This window comes from Heptranchias perlo, chromosome 7 (assembly GCF_035084215.1).
Source record: "Heptranchias perlo isolate sHepPer1 chromosome 7, sHepPer1.hap1, whole genome shotgun sequence".
NCBI lineage: Eukaryota > Metazoa > Chordata > Chondrichthyes > Hexanchiformes > Hexanchidae > Heptranchias > Heptranchias perlo.
The window spans coordinates 5012432-5035332 of NC_090331.1; the positions used below are offsets into that span (position 1 = coordinate 5012432).

The window sequence follows — 22901 nt, forward strand, 5'->3', positions numbered from 1 at the left end:
GTGTCACCTGACGAAGGAGAAAGCCTCCGAAAGCTTGTGATTTTCAAATAAAACAGTTGGACTATAACCTGGTGTTGTAAGATTCCTTATAAATGTAGCAAAGCAGGTTAATAAGGCCATAAAAAAATCAAACCAAGCATTGGGGTTCATTTCAAAAAGGATAGAGTTGAAAAGCAGAGAAGTTATGTTAAACTTGTATAGAACCTTGGTTAGACCACACTTGGGGTAATGTAAACAGTTCTGGTCCCCATATTATAAAAAGGATATAGAGGCACTGGAGAAGGTGCAAAAAAGACTTACTAGGATGATACCAGAACTGAGGGGTTTCTCATTCAAAAAGATTGAATAGGCTCTTTTTTCTAGAAAAGAAAGGAACATAAAAACTAGAAGCAGGAGTACGTCACACGGCCCCTCGAGCCTGCTCCGCCATTCACTAAGATCATGGCTGATCTTCGACCTCAGCTCCACTTTCCCGCCCTATCCCCATATCCCTGGATTCCCTTGGTGTCCAAATATCTATCAATCTCTGTCTTGAATATATTCAACGCCTGAGCATCCACAGCCCTCTGGGGTAGAGAATTCCAAAGAGTCACAACCCTCTGAGTGAAGAAATGTTTCCTCATCTCAGTCATAAATGGCCGACTCCTTATCCTGAGACTATGTCCTCTAGTTCTAGATTCTTCAGCCAGGGGAATCAGCCTCTCAGCATCAACCCTGTCAAGCCCTTTAAGAATTTTATACGTTTCAATGAGATCAGCCTTAGGTTGGCAGGCTGTAACTAGTGGGTTGCTGCAAGGATCGGTGCTTGGGCCTCAGCTATTTACAATCTGTATCAATGACTTAGATGAAGGGACCGAGTGTAATGCATCCAAGTTTGCTGATGATACAAAGCTAGGTGGGAAAGTAAGCTGTGAGAAGGACACAAAGAGTCTGCAAAGGAATATAGACAGATTAAGTGAATGGGCAAGAAGGTGGCAGATGGAGTATAATGTGGCAAAATGTGAGGTGATTCACTTTGGTAAGAAGAATAGAAAAACAGAATATTTTTTAAATGGTGAGAAACTATTAAATGTTGGTGTTCAGAGAGACTTGGGTGTCCTTGTACATGAAACACAAAAAGTCAGTGTGCAGGTACAGCAAGCAATTAGGAAGGCAAATGGCATGTTGGCCTTTATTGCAAGGGGGTTGCAGTACAAAAGTAAGGAAGTCTTACTACAATTGTACAGAGCTTTATTGAGACCTCACCTGGAGTACTGTGTACAGTTTTGGTTTCCTTATCTAAGTAAGGGTATACTTGCCTTAGATGCGGTGCAACAAAGGTTCACTAGATTAATTCCTGGGATGAGAGGGTTGTCCTCTGAGGAGAGATTGAGTAGAATGGGCCTATACTCTCTGGAGTTTAGAAGAATGGGAGGTGATCTCATTGAAACATATAAGATTCTTAGGGGGCTTGACAGGGTAGATGCTGAGAGATTGTTTCCCCTGGCTGGAGAATCTTGAACTAGGGGCATAGTCTCAGGATAAGGGGTCGGCAATTTATGACCGAGATGAGGAAACATTTCTTCACTCAGAGGGTTGTGAATCTTTGGGATTCTCTACCCCAGAGGGCTTTGGATGCTCAGTCATTGAATATATTCAAGGCTGAGATCGATAGATTTTTGGATTCTAGGGGAATCAAGGGATATGGGGATTGGGCAGGAAAGTGGAGTTGAGGTCAAAGATCAGCCATGATCCAATTGAATGGTGGAACAGGCTCGAGGGGCCGTATGGCCTACTCCTGCACCTCTTTCTTATGTTCTTATGACCCCCTCATTCTTCTAAATCTTCTTAGGGATCTTGGTGTGCAAGTTCACAGATCCCTGAAGGCGGCGGAACGGGTAGATAAGGTGGTAAAGAAGGCATATGGGATACTTGCCTTTATTAGCCGAGGCATAGAATATAAGAGCAAGGAGGTTATGATGGAGCTGTATAAAACACTGGTTAGGCCACAGCTGGAGTACTGTGTGCAGTTCTGGTCGCCACACTACAGGAAGGATGTGATCGCTTTGGAGAGGGTGCAGAGGAGATTCACCAGGATGTTACCAGGGCTGGAGCGCTTCAGCTATGAAGAGAGACTGGGAAGATTGGGTTTGTTTTCCTTGGAGCAGAGGAGGCTGAGGGGGGACATGATTGAGGTGTACAAAATTATGAGGGGCATAGATAGGATGGATACTAAGGAGCTTTTTCCCTTCGTTGAGGGTTCTATAACAAGGGGGCATAGATTCAAGGTAAAAGGCGGGAGGTTTAGAGGGGATTTGAGAGAGAACTTTTTCACCCAGAGGGTGGTTGGAGTCTGGAACTCACTGCCTGGGAGGGTTGTAGAGGCAGGAACCCTCACAACATTCAAGAAGCATTTGGATGAGCACTTGAAATGCCATAGCATACAAGGCTACGGACCAAATGCTGGAATATGGGATTAGATTAGACAGGGCTGATGGCCGGCGCGGACACGATGGGCCGAAGGGCCTCTATCCGTGCTGTATAACTCTATAAATCCCAGAGAATATAGGCCCATTGTACTCAATCCCTCCTCATGGGATAACCCTGTCATCCCAGGAATCAATCTAGTGAAACTTCGTTGCACCCCCTTTAAGGCAAGTATATCCTTTTTTAGATAAACACATGAGGGAGAAGGGACTAGAAGGTGATGTTGATAGGGTTAGATGAAGAAGAGTGGGTGGAGGCTCACGTGGACCACAAACACCAGTATAGACCTGTTGGACCGAATATCTTGTTTTTGTGCTGTATATTCTTTATAATTCTTTGTAAAAAGATTTACAAGGATGATACCAGAACTGAGAAGTTATACCTACCAGGAGCATTGAACAGGCTGGGGTTCTTGTCTCTAGAAAAGAGAAGGCTGAGGGTTGACCCGATAGAGGTCTTTAAGATTATGAAAGGGTTTGATAGGGTAGACTTAGAGAAGATGTTTCCACTGTGAGGGAGACCAGAACTAGAGGCCATAAATATAAGATAGTCACTAACAAATCCAAGAAGGAATTCAGGAGTAACTTCTTTACCCAGAGAGTGGTGAGAATGTGGAACTCGCTCCCACAAGGAGTAGTTGAGGCAAATAGCGTAGATGCATTTAAGGGGAAGCTAAATAAATACATGAGGGAGAAAGGAATTGAAGGATATGCTGATAGGGTGAGATGAAATAGGGAGGGAGGAGGCTCATGTGGAGCATAAACACCGGCATGGACCAGTTTGGTCGAATGGCCTGTTCATGTGCTGCACATTCTATGTAATTTCCCTATTTCTCTCCCTCATTCTCCCTTTCCCCCTTCAAGTTTTTATCCAATTCCCTTTTGTAAGTTACTATTGAATCTGCTTCCACTACCTCCACACTTTATATTTGCTCGCATAGAGCACGGCGTGCCTGTATTTACCGGGGAGCAGGTTAAATTTGCGGGTATAGAGCGCGGCGTGCCTGTATTTACCGGGGATCTGGTTACAATTGCTGGTATAGAGCGCGGCGTGCCTGTATTTACCGGGGATCTGGTTACAATTGCTGGTATATAGCGCGGCGTGCCTGTATTTACCGGGGATCTGGTTATATTTGCCGGTATAGAGCACGGTGTGCCTGTATTTACCGGGGATCTGGTTACAATTGCTGGTATAGAGCGCGGCGTGCCTGTATTTACCGGGGATCTGGTTATATTTGCCGGTATAGAGCACGGTGTGCCTGTATTTACCAGGGATCTGGTTACATTTGCTGGTATAGAGCGCGGCGTGCCTGTATTTACCGGGGATCTGGTTATATTTGCCGGTATAGAGCGCGGCGTGCCTGTATTTACCGGGGAGCAGGTTAAATTTGCCGGTATAGAGCGCGGCGTGCCTGTATTTACCGGGGATCTGGTTACATTTGCTGGTATAGAGCACGGTGTGCGTGTATTTACCAGGGATCTGGTTACATTTGCTGGTATAGAGCACGGTGTGCCTGTATTTACCGGGGATCTGGTTACATTTGCCGGTATAGAGCGCGGCGTGCCTGTATTTACTGGGGATCTGGTTACATTTGCCGGGAAAGAGCACGGTGTGTGTGTATTTACCGGGGATCTGGTTACATTTGCCGGTATAGAGCACGGTGTGCCTGTATTTACCAGGGATCTGGTTACATTTGCTGGTATAGAGCGCGGCGTGCCTGTATTTACCAGGGATCTGGTTATATTTGCCGGTATAGAGCGCGGCGTGCCTGTATTTATCGGGGATCTGGTTATATTTGCCGGTATAGAGCGCGGTGTGCCTGTATTTACCAGGGATCTGGTTACATTTGCTGGTATAGAGCGCGGTGTGCCTGTATTTACTGGGGATCTGGTTACATTTGCCGGTATAGAGCACGGTGTGCCTGTATTTACCGGGGATCTGGTTACAATTGCTGGTATAGAGCACGGTGTGCCTGTATTTACTGGGGATCTGGTTACAATTGCTGGTATAGAGCACGGTGTGCCTGTATTTACTGGGGATCTGCTTACATTTGCCGGTATAGAGCACGGTGTGCCTGTATTTACCGGGGATCTGGTTACAATTGCTGGTATAGAGCACGGTGTGCCTGTATTTACCGGGGATCTGGTTACAATTGCTGGTATAGAGCACGGTGTGCCTGTATTTACCGGGGATCTGGTTACAATTGCTGGTATAGAGCGCGGTGTGCCTGTATTTACTGGGGATCTGGTTACAATTGCTGGTATAGAGCGCGGTGTGCGTGTATTTACCGGGGATTTGTCCGTCTCCTGCGAAGAAAGTTTTGATGTTCTCTGTCCTGAAGCCGTTCCTCCGCAGCATTCGGTAGAAGTGTACCACATTGTACACGTGTCTCTGGTACGTGAGGTGCTCTTTCCACCCCCCTGAAAGCCAATGAGTAAGGAGGAGTAAGGAGACAAATCTGCAGTCACCAACCAATTGCATCCCTGGAACACTCGCCCCACACAGAGAGCCCTGGACACAGGTTGTCAGCCCGTGGGTCAGTGGGCAGCACTCTCGCCCCTGAATTAGAAAGTCATAAGTTCAAATCCCCATTCCAGAGACTTGAGTACAAAATCCAGGCTGATACTCCCAGGGCCAGTACTGAGGGAGTGCTGCACTGTCAGAGGTGCCGCCTTTCAGATGAGACGTTAAACCATGGCCCCATCTGCCCTCTCAGGTGGATGTAACAGATTGAAGAAGAGCGGGGGAGTTCTCCCTGGTGTCCTGGCCAATATTTATCCCTCAACCAATATCACTAAAAAAAACAGATGATCTGGTCATTATCTCATGTGTCCAGAGCTCTCTGTGTGGGGCGAGTGTTCCAGGAATGCAATTGGTTTGTGGGATCTTGCTGTGCACAAATTGGCTGCCGCGTTTCCCACATTACAGCAGTGACTACACTTCGAAAGTACTTAATTTGCTTTAAAGTGCATTGGTCCTGTGGTCCTGAAAGGCAAGTCTTTCTCATTTATCCACCCCCATAAATCTCCCTTACTCCCTCACTCCCCTCTCTTTCCCTCCTTATTTACTCACCTGTGTCCCTCTCTCTCCCTCTCTCCAATCCCTCTCTCTCTCCTTCCCTCCCTCTTTCTCTCCTTCCCTTCCCCTCTCGCTCTCATTCTCTCTCCCTCTCTCTCTCCCTCTCCATCCCTCCTCTGCACCTCTCTCCCCTCTCTCTCTCTCTCTCCTTCCCTCTTCCTCTCTTCCCTCTCTCCCTCTCTCTCCTTCCCTTTCTGCCTCCCTCCTCATGCCTCTCTCCCTCTTTCCCTCTCCCTCTCTCTCTCCCCCCTCTCTCCCCTCTCTCCCGCTCCCTCTCTCTCTTTCCCTCTCTCTCCCGCTCCATCTCTTTCCCGCTCCTTCTCTCTCTGCACCCCCCCCCTCTCTCTCACACAAATCTCACCAGATAGCAGCACTCCGTGGTCACATGTCTGGTACATGAGGCAGGATTTGCGAGAGGACAGCTGCTGCCGATGACACCGACGGGTGTTTTTATTTAACTCACAGTTGGCGACGGCAGGGTTGGGACTGGTGATGGTGAGAGGCCGAGGACAAGGTGCAAAACCCTTCTGCTCTGTAGGAAAAAAAAACAAAATGTTACCTCAGAGCAATTCCCTGAAACAAAGATTGAGTCTGATGGAGGGGGAGCAGGGTTGAATGGCCCTTAAAGCAAATCCCTGACCAGACTTCAAAGTTGTGTCTTAGATTTAATCCCGCACTGAAACCTGGGAATCGAGGATCAAATTCCCGTCTCCCACTGGGGGTATTTTAACCTCGGCCGCACGTTGGGAAACTGAGAGGATTGGTTGGAATTCCGGGTTTACACCTCGATCGTTAAAGTCAATATTGGGCAGGGTGTTAAACGGGCATTCCGACCGATCCTGTGCGATTCCCACCCGCAGAGTTAGGTTATTTTTTTTGGCAAACATCATTCAAAAAAAAATGTGTCAAAGACTGTAAAACATTCAATGGGACAGATCGGGTGAATCCCGATTATTACTTCAAAGTTAACCAAGGAACTGGGACAATAGGAAATTTCAAACAGCCGTCAGGAAAACGGGAACGTTTTACAAACGTTCATTCCCGGTGCAAAGCCTCAACTGCTGGGAGGACAACTCAGGAGATTGGGGCCATTCTCCAATGATTTTCCATCCATGAATCCAATCATGGGGATCACACCCTCACCTCGCAACTGGTGAGGAACTGCTCCAGAAATATGTGTTTGTCAAATTTATCCTAAAGGGTGAAAAATGTTTGGAGTAATCTACCGAGGAGGAATTAGAGGCTAAGGGTTCTTCTAAGTACGATGAGGTACCATGTAGAGAGAGTTAGTGTATAGAGGAATGGGAGTGATTGATGGGACAGTGTAGAGGGAGCTTTACTCTGTATCTAACCCGTGCTGTACCTGCCCTGGGAGTGTTTGATGGGACAGTGTAGAGGGAGCTTTACTCTGTATCTAACCCGTGCTGTACCTGCCCTGGGAGTGTTTGATGGGACAGTGTAGAGGGAGCTTTACTCTGTATCTAACCCGTGCTGTATCTGCTCTGGGAGTGTTTGATGGGACAGTGAAGAGGGAGCTTTACTCTGTATCTAACCCATGCTGTACCTGCCCTGGGAGTGTTTGATGGGACAGTGAAGAGGGAGCTTTACTCTGTATCTAACCCATGCTGTACGTGCCCTGGGAGTGTTTGATGGGACAGTGAAGAGGGAGCTTTACTCTGTATCTAACCCGTGCTGTACCTGCCCTTAGATTGTATGCTAAAGATGACGGTGGTAAGACACCAACCTACACAGCGCAGTCTCTGCTCTTTGCTCCCGTCCTTCTGTCCCACGACCAGAGGTACAAAGTGTATCTCGCACAGTCCCACAAGCCGCTCCTCTCTGCGGGACCGGCCTCCAGCGTTGCGGACCTCCCTCTTCAGGCCACTGCCAGGGGCCTGGGCCTTGAGCCTCTTCCTTGCGCGGTCTTTGGCGTTCTGCCGCTCACTCCGACTGGTCCTCCTCTTCAGCAGGTTCTCGCAGCGGCTCTTCAGTGCCAGGGTCATGCATTCATAGTTACCTGGAGAGGACAGCACCTTGGTCAAAGGGACCTGAATCACCCCAACAAACTGCTCACCTTGTCCATAACCCAGACTCATCGATTGTTACAGCACAGAAGGAGGCCATTCAGCCCATCGCCCTTTGAGCCAGCTCTCCGAAAGAGCTCTCGCCTCAGTCCCATTCCCCCTGCCCTATCTCATTTCGGCCTATCGTCTCTGTGCCCTCTCTCTGGAAGAGCTCTCCCTTTAGTCGAATTCCCCCTGCCCTTTCCCCATTCAGCCCATCGACTCTGTGCCCTCTTCCTGAAAGAACTCTCCCCCAGTCCCATTACCCTTGCCCTTTCCCCATTCAGCCCATCGACTCTGTGCCCTCTTTCTGAAAGAACTCTCCCCCAGTCCCACTCCCCCTGCCCTATCCCCATTCGGCCCATCGCCCCTGTGCTCTCTCTCTGAATGGCTCTCCCCTTAGTCCCATTTCCCCCACCTCCTTTTAAATTTTTCTTTTTCATTTATTTATTCACTTTCCTTTTAAAAGCTCTTCTGGATTCTACACCCTGTTTCCAGTCAGGCAGTGACCGTCTCCTAACTCCTCCCTTCATTCTGCTGTTGGATGATCTTTAATTTATGCCCTCTAGTTCACCCATCGCCCCTGTGCTCGTTGACCTACATTGGCTCCCGGTCTGCCAACGCCTCGATTTTAAAATTCTCATCCTTGTTTTCAAATCCCTCCATGGCCTCGACCCCCTCCCTATCTCTGTAACCTCCTCCAGCCCCATAACCCTCCGAGATCTCTGCGTTCCTCCAATTCCGGCCTCTTGCGCATTCCCGATTTTAATCGCTCCACCATTGTCGGCCGTGCCTTCAGGTATCTAGGCCCCAAGCTCTGAAATTTCCTCCCTAAACCCCTCCGCCTCTCTACCTCTCACTCCTCCTTTAAGACGCTCCTGAAAACCCACCTCTTTTGTCCAAATATCTCCTTATATGGCTCGGTGTCAAAATTTGTTTGATAATCTCTCCTGTGAAGCGCCATGGGACGTTTTACTATGTTAAAGGCGCTATATAAATACAAGTTATTGCAGTTAATGACTCCCCCCTCTTCTGCCGAAACATGGGGGTGGATTTAAACTTGCAGCGGGAATCTGGTGAGTTAATTTCCCGCCTGGTGGAGGCTGCAGGAGGCCATGGCAATTTTAAATGCCGCCCGGAACGGGTGAGAAGAGGGTGTAGAGCGGCTGTCGGTAGGGGAAGATTGGGCAGGCCTTGCCACCCATCGATTTAAGTGGTGGGGGAGGGGAGTTTCAGCGGGGTCTTTCAGGATAGAAGTGGGAGAGGCCGTGCCTCAGCGGGTAGCACTCTCACCTCTGAATCAGAAGGTTGTGGGTTCAAGCCCCCACTCCAGAGACTTGAGCACATAATCCAGGCTGACACTCCCAGTGTATTACTGAGGGAGTGCTGCACTGTTGGAGGTGCCGTCTTTCAGATGAGACTTTAATCTGAGGCCCCGTCTGCCCTCTCAGGTGGATGTAAAAGATCCCATGGGCACTATTTCAAAGAAGAGCAGGGGGAGTTCTCCCCAGGACCCTGGTCAATATTTAGCCCCAACCAACATCACTAAAACAGATGATCTGGTCATTATCACATTGCTGTTTGTGGGATCTTGCTGTGCGCAAATTGGCTGCTGCATTTCCTACATTACAACAGTGACTACACTTCAGAAGTAATTCATTGGTTGTAAAGCGCTTTGGGACGACCTGAGATCGTAAAAGGCGCTACAGAAATACAAGTTCTAATAATCCCAGTATCTCATCTCTCCTCATAATTATAGTTTCCCATCCTGGTGACTCCTAACTGTAAGCTGTCTTTGGATTAAATATCCTTTCTATAATGAGGGGACACAGTACTCTAACTGTGGCCTACCCACTGGCACCTCCAGCTCTACAACTCTCCGAGGTCTCTGCGCTCCTCCAATTCAGGCCTCTTGATTATCCCCGATTTTAATCGCTCCACCATTGGCGGCCGTGCCTTCAGCTTCCTAGGCCCTGAGCTCTGGAATTCCCTCCCTAAACCTCTCCGCCTCTCTACCTCTCTTTAAGACGATTCTTAAAACCTAACTCTTTAACCAAGCTTTTATTACCTCTCATTATTATCACCTGTCGTAATATCTCATGCGGCCCGTGTCAAATTTTGTCTGATAATCGCTCCTGTGAAGCGCCTTGGGACGTTTTACTATGTTAATGGCGCTGTTTAAATGCAAGCTGTTGTTATTGTTGTACAGACTAGTCATTTCTTCTTTACTCTTGTACTCTCTGCCCTTATTTATGAAACCCAAAGTGTGACTGGCCTTTTAATGGTTCCTTCTATCTGTGAGTGATCATTTAGTTAGGTTCCAGTGACCATATTACAACTCACATCACCAAACACAGATTACCTGATCATTCAAACCAACGTTTTCTGTCTGTGTGAGCTTGCTGTCTGTTTATTGGCTGCTGTGTTTGTCTGCATAGCGAAAAAACTTATATTTTTGTAACATTTTTCACGTCCTCAGGATATCCCAAAGCGCTTCACAGCTTTAGAAGTGCGGTCACTGTTGTTTTGTAGTGAAACGTGGCAGCCAATTTATACACAGCAAGATCCCACGGATATCAAATGAATTGGATGATCACTTGATCTGCTTTGGTGATGTTGGTTGAGGGATAAATATTGGCCAGGACACCAGGTAGAACTCTCCTGATCGTCTTCATATAGTGTTGTGGGGTCTTTAACATCCACCCGAGGGGGCAGACGGGGCCTCGGTTTAAAGTTTCATCCGAAAGACGGCACATCTGACAGTGCAGCACTCCCTCAGCACTGCGTTGAAGTTATTACAGTGCAAAGCAACAGGCACTGCAGAGTTCAGAAAGTTATTTGGGATGTCCTGTGGATGTGATATGGTGCTATTAAAACATTACTTTAAATTACATAGAACGTACAACACTGAAACAGGCCATTTGGCCCAACAGGTCCATGCCAGTGTTTATCTCCACACGAGCCTCCTCCCTCCCTACTCCATCTAACCCTATCAGCTTATCCTTCTAATCCTTTCTCCCTCATGTGTTTATCGAGCTTCCCCTTAAATGTTTCTGTGTTATTCTCCTCAACTACTCCTTGTGGGAGCGAGTTCCACATTCTAACCACTCTCTGGGTAAAGAAGTTTCTCCTGAATTCCCTATTGGATTTATTAGTGACTATCTTATATTGATGGCCCCTCGTTATGGTCTCCCCCACAAGTGGAAACATCTTCTCTACGTCTACCCTATCAAACCCTTTCATAATCTTAAAAACCTCTATCAGGTCACCCTTCAGTCTTGTCTTTTCTAGAGAAAAGAGCCCCAGCCTGCTCAATCTTTCCTGATAGGTACAACCTCTCAGTTCTGGTATCATCCTAGTAAATCTTTTTTGCATCTTCTCCAGTGCCTCTATATCTATTTTATAATATGGAGACCAGAACTGTTCACAATACTCCAAGTGTGGTCTAACCAAGGTTCTATATAATTTTAACATAACTTCCCTGCTTTTCAATTTTATCTCTCCAGAAATGAACCCCAGTGCTTGGTTTGCTTTTTTTTATGGTCTTATTAACCCGTATCGCTACTTTTAGTGATTTGTGTATCTGTACTCCTTAATCCCTCTGCTCATCTACCCATTTAGACTCTTATTTTCCAAGCAGTATGTGGCTTCCTTATTATTCCTACCAAAATGTATCACCTCACACTTATCTATACTGAAATTCATTTGCCAATTACACGCCCGTTCTGCGAGTTTATTAATATATTCCTGTATTTTGTCATAGTCCTCCTCAGTATTAACTATACCCCCAATTTAGTGCCGTCGGCAAATTTTGAAATTGTTGTTCTGATTCCCGAGTTCCCGATGTAAATTGTGAACAACAGTGGTCCCAGCACCGATCCTTGGGGAACACCACTTCCTACCTTTTGCCAGTCTGAGTAACTACCTTTAACCCCTACTCTCTGTTTTCTGTTTTGTAGCCAGCTTGCTATCCATTCTGCTACTTGTCCCCTGGGTCCACATGCTCTGACCTTAGACATGAGTCTACTATGTGGTACCTTATCGAAGGCCTTTTTAAAATCCAAATATATTACATCCACTGCATTATCCTTATCTACACTTTCTGTTACTTCTTCAAAGAATTCAATAAGGTTGGTCAAACATGACCTTCCCTTTTGAAATCCGTTCTGACTATTTTTTATTGTATTTTCGGTTTCTAGATGTTTTTCTGTTGCACCTTTGAGTAAATATTCCATTATCATTCCTACCACCGACGTTAAGCAAATTGGTCTATAAACATTAAATGCTTTCTTATATCTGGCCTCGGTATCTTATGGCTATGGAGGGGGAAATTCAGCCAGGATTTCCCTCTTGATCGCATCTAGTGAGCCTGCTCTTGTGAATGTGGGGTGAGGATGGGTTCAGGCTCACTTGCGATGCCCCACATGGTGGACCAGCCTGCTAACACTCACTGTCTAAGAATGGCCAAATGGCCGAGGTATCAGAGGGCAGCTGGCTCCTGCGGGACCCCTGCCCCAAGGAGAGTGGATGGCCTCAGGGAGGGTGAGGAGCTAATGGCTTGTCTCCCTGTCTAAACACTCAGCATCTGTTAGTCTCCATGTAACTCGATCAAACATTAGATCAAATGTATCATCACAGCAAAGCCTTCTCTGTTTCCTGCTGAAGTTCCATCAGCGTCAGGAGTACAACTGAAAACCAAAATTATAAACATAACCAGCAATATATAATCATAACTAGCAATATATAATCATATCTAGCAATACATAACCAGCAATATATAATCATAACTAGTAATATATAATCATAACTAGCAATACATAACCAGCAATATATAATCATAACCAGCAATGTATAATCATAACTAGCAATGCATAACCAGCAATATATAATCATAACTAGCAATACATAACCAGCAATATATAATCATAACCAGCAATATATAATCATAATGAGCAATACATAACCAGAAATATATAATCATAACTAGCAATACATAACCAGCAATATATAATCATAACCAGCAATATATAATCATAACTAGCAATACATAACCTCAAGGTTTCTCAAGGGCAATTAGGGGTGGGCAATAAATGCTGGCCTCGCCAGAGACGCCCACATCCCATGAACAAATTAAAAAAATTAACCATAATAAACACTATATAACCCATGGTCAGAAATAACCACCAACATATAACCTGAACGAGAAACATATAACTATAACCAACAACATACAACCATAGTAAGCCATAACCAACAATATGTTAGAATAACTAACAATACATAACCAAATCCAGCAACATATAACCATAACCAATAACAAATAACCATAACGTTCAGAAACACACACAAAAACACATACATGTACACATCTACATAAACACACATAAATACACACATGTACACATAAACACACATACATAAATGCACACATGTACACACACACCTACATAACCACATACATGTGCACACAAACACACATACATAAACACTCACACAAATGCACACATATACACACAAACACACACATACATAAACACACACATGTACACACAGACACGTACATAAACATATACATATGTACACACACATACATAAACACACACATGTATACACAAACACACACATAAATGCACACATACACAAAAATGCATGTATACATAGAAACACACATAAAAACACACCCTCTCACATACACTCTCACGTGACTAGATACAGACATAAAAGCAATACATGTACAAACAAGTATGTACACATAAGACCATGTAAACACGTACCGGATTATCTGATTGGGGAAGTTCTTGGTACAGAAACTATGGAGTCTAAATTGAGTCGTGTAGCACCCGTTGTGTAGGCGCTATGCGGACACCTAAGGACTCAAAATGGTGTCCATGATGCGCGCGCACACTTCCAGTGTGACATGCACCGGACGCCATCTTGGTAAAGACGTTTGCGCACGCACACTTAACGAGCACCAGCAGCGTGTAAAGTGGGGAAATTATGCGGTAGATCAGTGTGCAATGCTGATTTAAAGGGACAGATGTGATTTTGGAACTCCACGCTCCAGCCAACACACTGTCTTAACCCCGCACAGCTGAACAGGTCTTAAACAGCATGGAGGACCCCGCACCAGCGCTATTTAAAGGGACCATGCAGGAGTTACAGGTTAGTTGCTGGATTATTGCTTCTGGCTGCTGATGCATTTGTACCTGTTTTTGGAGGTCTCTTATACTTGAATACTAGGACTAGGGGAAATAGCCTAAAAATTAGAGCCAGGACTTTAAGGAGTGAAGTTAGGAAATGCTTATACACGCAAAGGGTGGTAGAAGTTTGGAACTCTCTTCTGCAAGTGGCAATTGATGCTAGCTCAATTGTTAATTTTAAATCTGAGATTGAGAGACTTTTGTTAACCAAAGGTATTAAGGGATATGGGGCTAAGGCGGGTATATGGAGTTAGGTCACAGATCAGCCATGATCTCATTGAATGGCGGAACAGGCTCGAGGGGCTAAATGGCCTGCTCCTGTTCCTATAATAAAGTTTCATTACTCTATAGGGAGTGGGCTGGCTAGCTGACAGGCAACAGCAAGAGCACTGGCGGAGTGGCAGGGGTGGGACAGGAATGCTGTCATCCTGAGAGAGGACAGCAGGTTCATGTTCCATGGAGCCACTGCCACTTGCTGCCTCCTGTTATGTGCCACCTTCTCCTTCAAGAAAGCGGGATGTGTGTCGGTGAGTGTCGGCAAGATGTTTGGGTGATGTGGCTGTTATGGTTGAATAGCTGCCAGTGTGTGTGAGCTGTGGGTGTGCGGCTTGCAACAGTGGTAATGTGTGAGGGTGAGAGGAAGCATCCGATTGGAAGAGTTGAGTAGTGATTGAAAGAGTTTGTTGCTAGGGGGGTGATGGGGGGCGCAATGCAGAGAAACCTTTATTCAGTGTCTTGAAGGAACTCAACAGTTTGTAAATATAAGGACGGGACCTGCATCTGTGTTTTACGTTTGTGATTTCTGGTCTCCTTTCAGACCCGAATCTTATATTTTAAAAATGTCAGAGTCCCTCAAACTTTGAGCTGCCAAGTCGTTGCTCATTAAAAATTCCAGCGTTCCCATCATCACCGTGCTTCATTATATTGCAGCACAGAGTCACTACACCATTGACTTCCACCACTTCCTGCAGCCACAGTGCACCTCCCCTTTAACAGCTGCAGGCTGCCTTTAAGTGACGCTAGCCACTCACGATATCTGGGCTCCCTACTGGTGAGCAGCCACTCAACTGCGCAGGTAGGGCTGGCTGCACACAGCAATCATGTAAATCACCAGGCAGCACGAATGTTAGGTGCTGCCTGCATCTCAACGACCGGGCGCAGGTTAATCGCGCACCGTGATCCCCACGCCCGTTTTTTGTGGATTAACCAATTTAACCGTCAACTTCTCTTCCACTCTGTTTCCTTACCTCAATCTCCTTTCCCTCTGTCTTTCGTTGGGATCATTTATTCGATTAATTGCATCTTTGCCAATAGTGATAATATTAGTGGTGTCTGATCGTCTCTGACAGTCACACTCACACTTCACATTGTGGCTCTGACTTCAAAACACTGGAGTCCCAAATCCCAACCCCAACTCCAGAACAAAACCCCACAACACACACTAGGAGACTAAAATCCCCACACTGGGGATTTGGAGTCCCCAAACCCCACCCCCGACACTGAGAGACCACAAACCCCCACCCCCGACACTCAGACCCCAATCCCCACCCCTGACACTGGGAGACCCCAATCCCCACCCCCGACACTGAGAGTCCCCAAACCCCACCCCCGACACTAAGCCCCCAAACCCCACCCCCGACACTGAGCCCCAATCCCCACCCCCGACACTGAGAGACCCCAATCCCCACCCCCGACACTGAGCCCCAATCCCCACCGCCGACATTGAGAGTCCCCAATCTCTACCCCCGACACTGAGCCCCAATCCCCACCCCCGACACTGAGAGACCCCAATCCCCACCCCCAACACTGGGAGACCCCAATCCCCACCCCCGACACTGGGAGACCCCAATCCCCACCCCCGACACTGGGAGACCCCAATCCCCACCCCCGACACTGGGAGACCCCAATCCCCACCCCCGACACTGGGAGACCCCAATCCCCACCCCCGACACTGAGAGACCCCAATCCCCACCCCCGACACTCAGACCCCAATCCCCACCCCCGACACTGGGAGACACCAATCCCCACCCCCGTCACTGGGAGACACCAATCCCCACCCCCGACACTGGGAGACCCCAATCCCCACCCCCGACACTGAGAGACCCCAATCCCCACCCCCGACACTGAGAGACCCCAATCCCCATACCCGACACCGAGAGTCCCCAATCCCCACACCCGACACTGGGAGACCCCAATCCCCACCCCCGACACTCAGACCCCAATCCCCACCCCCGATACTGGGAGACCCCAATCCCCACCCCCGACACTCAGACCCCAATCCCCACCCCCGACACTCAGACCCCAATCCCCACCCCCGACACCGGGAGACCCCAATCCCCACACCCGACACTGGGAGACCCCAATCCCCACCCCCGATACTGGGAGACACCAATCCCCACCCCCGACACTCAGACCCCAATCCCCACCCCCGATACTGAGCCCCAATCCCCACCCCCGACACTGAGAGACACCAATCCCCACCCCCGTCACTGAGAGACCCCAATCCCCACCCCCAACACTGAGAGACCCCAATCCCCACCCCCGACACCGGGAGACCCCAATCCCCACACCCGACACTGGGAGACCCCAATCCCCACCCCCGTCACTGAGAGTCCCCAATCCCCACCCCCAACACTCAGACCCCAATCCCCACCCCCAACACTGGGAGACCCCAATCCCCACCCCGACACTGGGAGACCCCAATCCCCACCCCGACACTGGGAGACCCCAATCCCCACCCCCGACACTGAGAGACCCCAATCCCCACCCCCGACACTCAGACCCCAATCCCCACCCCCGACACTGGGATACCCCAATCCCCACCCCCGACACTGGGAGACCCCAATCCCCACCCCCGACACTCAGACCCCAATCCCCACCCCCGACACTGGGAGACCCCAATCCCCACCCCCGACACTGAGAGACCCCAATCCCCACCCCCGACACTCAGACCCCAATCCCCACCCCCGATACTGAGCCCCAATCCCCACCCCGACACTGAGAGACCCCAATCCCCACCCCCGACACTCAGACCCCAATCCCCACCCCTGACACCGAGAGACCCCAATCCCCACCCCCGACACTGAGACCCCAATCCCCACCCCCGAAACTGAGCCCCAATCCCCACACCCGACACTGAGAGACCCCAATCCCCACCCCCGACACTGGGAGACCCCAATCCCCACCCCCGACACCGGGAGACCCCAATCCCCACACCCGACACTGAGAGACCCCAATCCCCACCCCCGTCACTGAGAGTCCCCAATCCCCACCCCCGACACTGAGAGACCCCAATCCCCACACCCGACACTGGGAGACACCAATCCCCACCCCCGACACTCTGTCCCCAATCCCCACCCCCAACACTCAGACCCCAATCCCCACCCCCGACACTGAGAGTCCCCAATCCCCACCCCCGACACTGAGAGACCCCAATCCCCACCCCCGACACTGAGAGACCCCAATCCCCACCCCCGACACTCAGACACCAATCCCCACCCCCGATACTGAGCCCCAATCCCCACCTCGACACTGAGAGACCCCAATCCACACCCCCGACACTGAGAGACCCCAATCCCCACCCCCGACACTCAGACCCCAATCCCCACCCCCGACACTGGGATACCCCAATCCCCACCCCGACACTGAGAGACCCCAATCCCCACCCCCGACACTCAGACACCAATCCCCACCCCCGATACTGAGCCCCAATCCCCACCCCGACACTGAGAGACCCCAATCCCCACCCCCGATACTGAGCCCCAATCCCCACCCCGACACTGAGAGACCCCAATCCCCACCCCCGATACTGAGCCCCAATCCCCACCCCGACACTGAGAGACCCCAATCCCCACCCCCGACACTGAGAGACCCCAATCCCCACCCCCAACACTCAGACCCCAATCCCCACCCCCGATACTGAGCCCCAATCCCCACCCCGACACTGAGAGACCCCAATCCCCACCCCGACACTGAGAGACCCCAATCCCCACCCCCGACACTGAGAGACCCCAATCCCCACCCCGACACTGAGAGACCCCAATCCCCACCCCCGACACTGAGAGACCCCAATCCCCACCCCCAACACTCAGACCCCAATCCCCACCCCCAACACTCAGACCCCAATCCCCAAAGCAGTCCTGAGATCCAACAGCATCAAATCCCCAACCCAACACTGTGATTACAAGAAACCAACTCCACACCCAACACTGTGGACTGAATCTGGAAACAATGTCCCACACAGTAAGGGGCAGACACAGCCTCTCACCCGACCTCTACCGTCCACTCTTCTCTCTCCTTCTTTCCTCCCTCATGCTTTCACCCTTTTTTTTTTGCTTTCCTTCACCTTTTCACTGACCTCTGCCTTTGTACAGTTACACCAACCGCAGACAACATCATGATTACAATATTAAAAATTAATACAGTCATAGTCTGTGCTCTGACAATTTCACCCTGAGGTTGAATATGTCAGAACTCTTTCTCAGTTCATCACATCTTCACATTTATTCATAACTCTACATTCTCGATCTTAGACTCCTCTCTGCTCTATCTTTCTGTTTTGTCGTCTCTCTTCCCCCACCGCCCCCCCCCCCCCCCCTCTCCCTGTGGCCCATACTCTCTATTCCCCTCTGGTTGTCCCGAATTGATCTCCAGCCGGACGGTCAGTCGACCTCTCACCACGGGTCATTCAGCAGCAACAAGACTGATCCAACATTGTGCATTTATATAGCGCCTTTAACGTAGTAAAACACCCCACGGCGCTTCACAGGAGCCTAAATCTGACACCGAGCCACGTTAAGGAGATATTAGGACAGGTGAATAAAAGCTTGGTCAAAGAGGTAGGTTTTAAGGAGCATCTTAAAGGAGGAGAGAGAGAGAGAGAGAGGTGGAGAGGTTTAGGGAGGGAATTCCAGAGCTTGGGGCCCAGGCAGCTGAAGGCACGGCCGCCAATGGCGGGAGGTGAAAATCGGGGATGCGCAAGAGGCCAGAATTGGAGGAGCGCAGAGACCTCGGAGGGTCGTAGGGCTGGAGGAGGTTGTAGAGATAGGGAGGGGTGAGGCCACGGAAGGATTTGAACACGAGGATGTGAATTTTAAAATTGAGGCGTTCCCGGACTGGGAGCCGATGTGGGTCGGCGAGCTCGGGGGGTGATGGTCAAACGGGACATGGTGCGAGTTAGGATACGACACAAGAGTAGAACTTTGACCCTTACCTAAATACAGGCCGTCTCTGGTCCCACACCTCCGCTCATTCACGTTGAAGTCGATGTAGAAGACGGTGACCGGGTGCCCGAAGCTGACCTCCGGGCTGGGGTCGAGGGTGATGACAGCATCGTGGGCTGCCCCTGAGCTGAGGCCCGAGTCCGGCAAAATGGTCAGCAGCTTCTCCCCGGCCCGGGGCTGGGCCACGTAAACGGCCACCGCCGTCTGAGGGATCTCTGCCAGCCGCTTGCACTCGGAGTCCGACAGGAAGGAGACCTGCTGGCACAGGCTGGACTTCAGGTAGCTCAGGCTGGCCGTGGACCAGCGGTGCAGCCGGGCGGCCTTGAACTGCGACCCCTCAGCCCCCAGCAACTCGACCAGAATCGCCATGGAGATCAGCCATTCCCAGAGCCGGCTCATGACCATGTTCACCTGGCAGCCCAGGGTCCTCGGGGAGGGGATAGAGCGGATCCCAGCTCTGGTAACACCACTTTAAGAAATGGTGAGAGACAATCTTCCAGAGATGCAGAGAGTTGCAGTCACACACACGCAGAGTGCTGGCAGTCTCCTCACTCAATGAGCAGTAAGTCGCAGACACACACACACACTCTCTCTCTCTCTCTCCACTCAGCAGCAGCATCAGGAGGGAACAGGCTGGAGAGCTGACTGATTCAGACTGTGGGGAGACTCCAGACTGACTCAGAGTCAGTGCTGCCTGTGGTGGTTCTGTCTCCGCCCTCCACAGCCTGACATCAGCAGCTGGGCGGGACTTGGGAGCCCCCTACCCTTCAGCTCAGCTCCCGGTCCGACCCCCAGCCCAGGGCAGCAGTTAGAGGCATCAGCACAGGCTCCCTCTCAGAACCCCTCGCACAACCCCTCACACAGCCCCTCACATAACCCCTCACACAGTCCCTCTCACAACCCCTCACACAGCCCCTCACATAACCCCTCACACAGCCCCTCACATAACCCCTCACACAGTCCCTCTCACAACCCCTCACACAGTCCCTCTCACAACCCCTCACACAGCCCCTCACATAACCTCTCACACAATCCCTCACACAGCCCCTCACATAACCCCTCACACAGCCCCTCACATAACCCCTCACACAGCCCCTCACATAACCCCTCACACAGTCCCTCTCACAGCCCCTCACATAACCTCTCACACAGTCCCTCACACACCCCCTCACATAACCCCTTTCACAGCCCCTCACATAACCTCTCACACAATCCCTCACACAGCCCCTCACATAACCCCTCACACAGTCCCTCTCACAGCCCCTCACATAACCTCTCACACAGTCCCTCACACACCCCCTCACATAACCCCTTTCACAGCCCCTCACATAACCTCTCACACAACCCCTCACACAGCCCCTCACATAACCCCTCACACAGCCCCTCACATAACCCCTCACACAGTCCCTCTCACAACCCCTCACACAGCCCCTCACATAACCCCTCACACAGCCCCTCACATAACCCCTCACACAGCCCCTCACATAACCCCTCACACAGTCCCTCTCACAACCCCTCACACAGCCCCTCACATAACTTCTCACACAATCCCTCACACAGCCCCTCACATAACCCCTCACACAGTCCTTCTCACAACCCCTCACACAGTCCTTCACACACACAGCCCCTCACATAACCCCTGACACAACCCCTCATACAGACCCTCACAAAGTCCCTCACACAACCCGTCACACAGCCCCTCACACAGTCCCTCATACTACCCCTCACACAGTCCCTCACACTACCCCTCACACAGTCCCTTACACAGTCACTCACACAGTCCCTCATACAACCCCTCACACAGTCCCTCAAACAGTCCTGCACACAACCCCTCACACAACCTCTCACAGAGTCCCTCACACAACCCCGCACCCTCACAAACCAGGATTCGGGGATTTATCAGGATGTACCTGCCTTCACTGCTGACTGATGCGACAGCGAGGTTTTACATCTGAAACAATCCCCAAGAGCAGACGGGCATGAAAGCCCATTTTCTAAGCGCTGCAGGTGACCTGATCCAGATGTGTCTTTTACAGATGTGTCCAGCTCCATTTCCTCTCTGGCTTTGGAGTCCAATGAGTTTGGGCCTTTCGTGTTGTGTTGCTCCAATGATCAGCTGTGAGGTCAGGCTTATTGTGATACACTCCATAATCCAGTCTGACACCCCCAGTGTAGTACTGAGGGAGTGCTGCACTGTCGGAGGGTCAGTACTGAGGGAGCGCTGCACTGTTGGAGGGTCAGTACTGAGGGAGCGCTGCACTATCGGAGGGTCAGTACTGAGGGAGCGCTGCACTGTCGAAGGGGCAGTACTGAGGGAGCGCTGCATTGTCGGAGGATCAGAACTGAGGGAGCGCTGCACTGTCGGAGGGTCAGTACTGAGGGAGCGCTGCACTGTCGAAGGGGCAGTACTGAGGGAGCGCTGCACTGTCGGAGGATCAGAACTGAGGGAGCGCTGCACTGTTGGAGGGTCGGTACTGAGGGAGCGCTGCACTATCGGAGGGTCAGTACTGAGGGAGCGCTGCACTGTTGGAGGGTCAGTACTGAGGGAGCGCTGCACTATCGGAGGGTCAGTACTGAGGGAGCGCTGCACTGTCGGAGGATCAGAACTGAGGGAGCGCTGCACTGTCGGAGGGTCAGTACTGAGGGAGCGCTGCACTGTCGAAGGGGCAGTACTGAGGGAGCGCTGCACTGTCGGAGGATCAGAACTGAGGGAGCGCTGCACTGTTGGAGGGTCGGTACTGAGGGAGCGCTGCACTATCGGAGGGTCAGTACTGAGGGAGCGCTGCACTGTTGGAGGGTCAGTACTGAGGGAGCGCTGCACTATCGGAGGGTCAGTACTGAGGGAGCGCTGCACTGTCGGAGGATCAGAACTGAGGGAGCGCTGCACTGTCGGAGGGTCAGTACTGAGGGAGCGCTGCACTGTCGAAGGGGCAGTACTGAGGGAGCGCTGCATTGTCGGAGGGTCAGTACTGAGGGAGCGCTGCACTGTCGGAGGGGCAGTACTGAGGGAGCGCTGCATTGTCGGAGGGTCAGTACTGAGGGAGCGCTGCACTGTCGGAGGATCAGTACTGAGGGAGCGCTGCATTGTCGGAGGGTCACTACTGAGGGAGCGCTGCACTGTCGGAGGGGTAGTACTGAGGGAGCGCTGCACTGTCGGAGGGTCAGTACTGAGGGAGCGCTGCATTGTCGGAGGGTCACTACTGAGGGAGCGCTGCACTGTCGGAGGGGTAGTACTGAGGGAGTGCTGCATTGTCGGAGGGTCACTACTGAGGGAGCGCCGCACTGTCGGAGAGTCAGTACTGAGGGAGCGCTGCATTGTCGGAGGGTCACTACTGAGGGAGCGCCGCACTGTCGGAGGGTCAGTACTGAGGGAGCGCTGCACTGTCGGAGGATCAGTACTGAGGGAGCGCTGCATTGTCGGAGGGTCACTACTGAGGGAGCGCTGCACTGTCGGAGGGGTAGTACTGAGGGAGCGCTGCACTGTCGGAGGGGCAGTACTGAGGGAGCTCTGCACTGTCGGAGGGTCAGAACTGAGGGAGCGCTGCATTGTCGGAGGGGCAGTACTGAGGGAGCGCTGCACTGTCGGAGGGTCAGTACTGAGGGAGCGCTGCACTGTCGGAGGGTCAGTACTGAGGGAGCTCTGCACTGTCGGAGGGTCAGTACGGAGGGAGCGCTGCACTGTCGGAAGGTCAGTACTGAGGGAGCGCTGCACTGTCGGAGGGTCAGTACTGAGGGAGCGCTGCACTGTCGGAGGGTCAGTACTGAGGGAGCTCTGCACTGTCGGAGGGTCAGTACGGAGGGAGCGCTGCACTGTTGGAGGGTCAGAACTGAGGGAGTGCTGCACTGTCGGAGGATCAGAACTGAGGGAGCGC

The 22901-nt window shown here is 50.8% G+C and overlaps 1 protein-coding gene across 1 annotated transcript in view; it reads right to left on the reverse strand.

The window, feature by feature from the left end:
• si:ch211-67e16.11 (uncharacterized) overlaps window positions 1–19434 on the reverse strand; it is a 36762-nt gene extending 17328 nt beyond the window's left edge. The window contains exons 1-4 of the mRNA XM_067986914.1: window positions 19020–19434; window positions 7289–7561; window positions 5906–6076; window positions 4755–4886 (exon numbers count right to left, since the gene is read on the reverse strand). Of these exons, the coding sequence (XP_067843015.1) occupies window positions 4755–4886; window positions 5906–6076; window positions 7289–7561; window positions 19020–19434 (991 nt within the window). The remainder of the gene's footprint in view (window positions 1–4754; window positions 4887–5905; window positions 6077–7288; window positions 7562–19019) is intronic.
• Between the last annotated feature and the right edge of the window lie 3467 nt (window positions 19435–22901).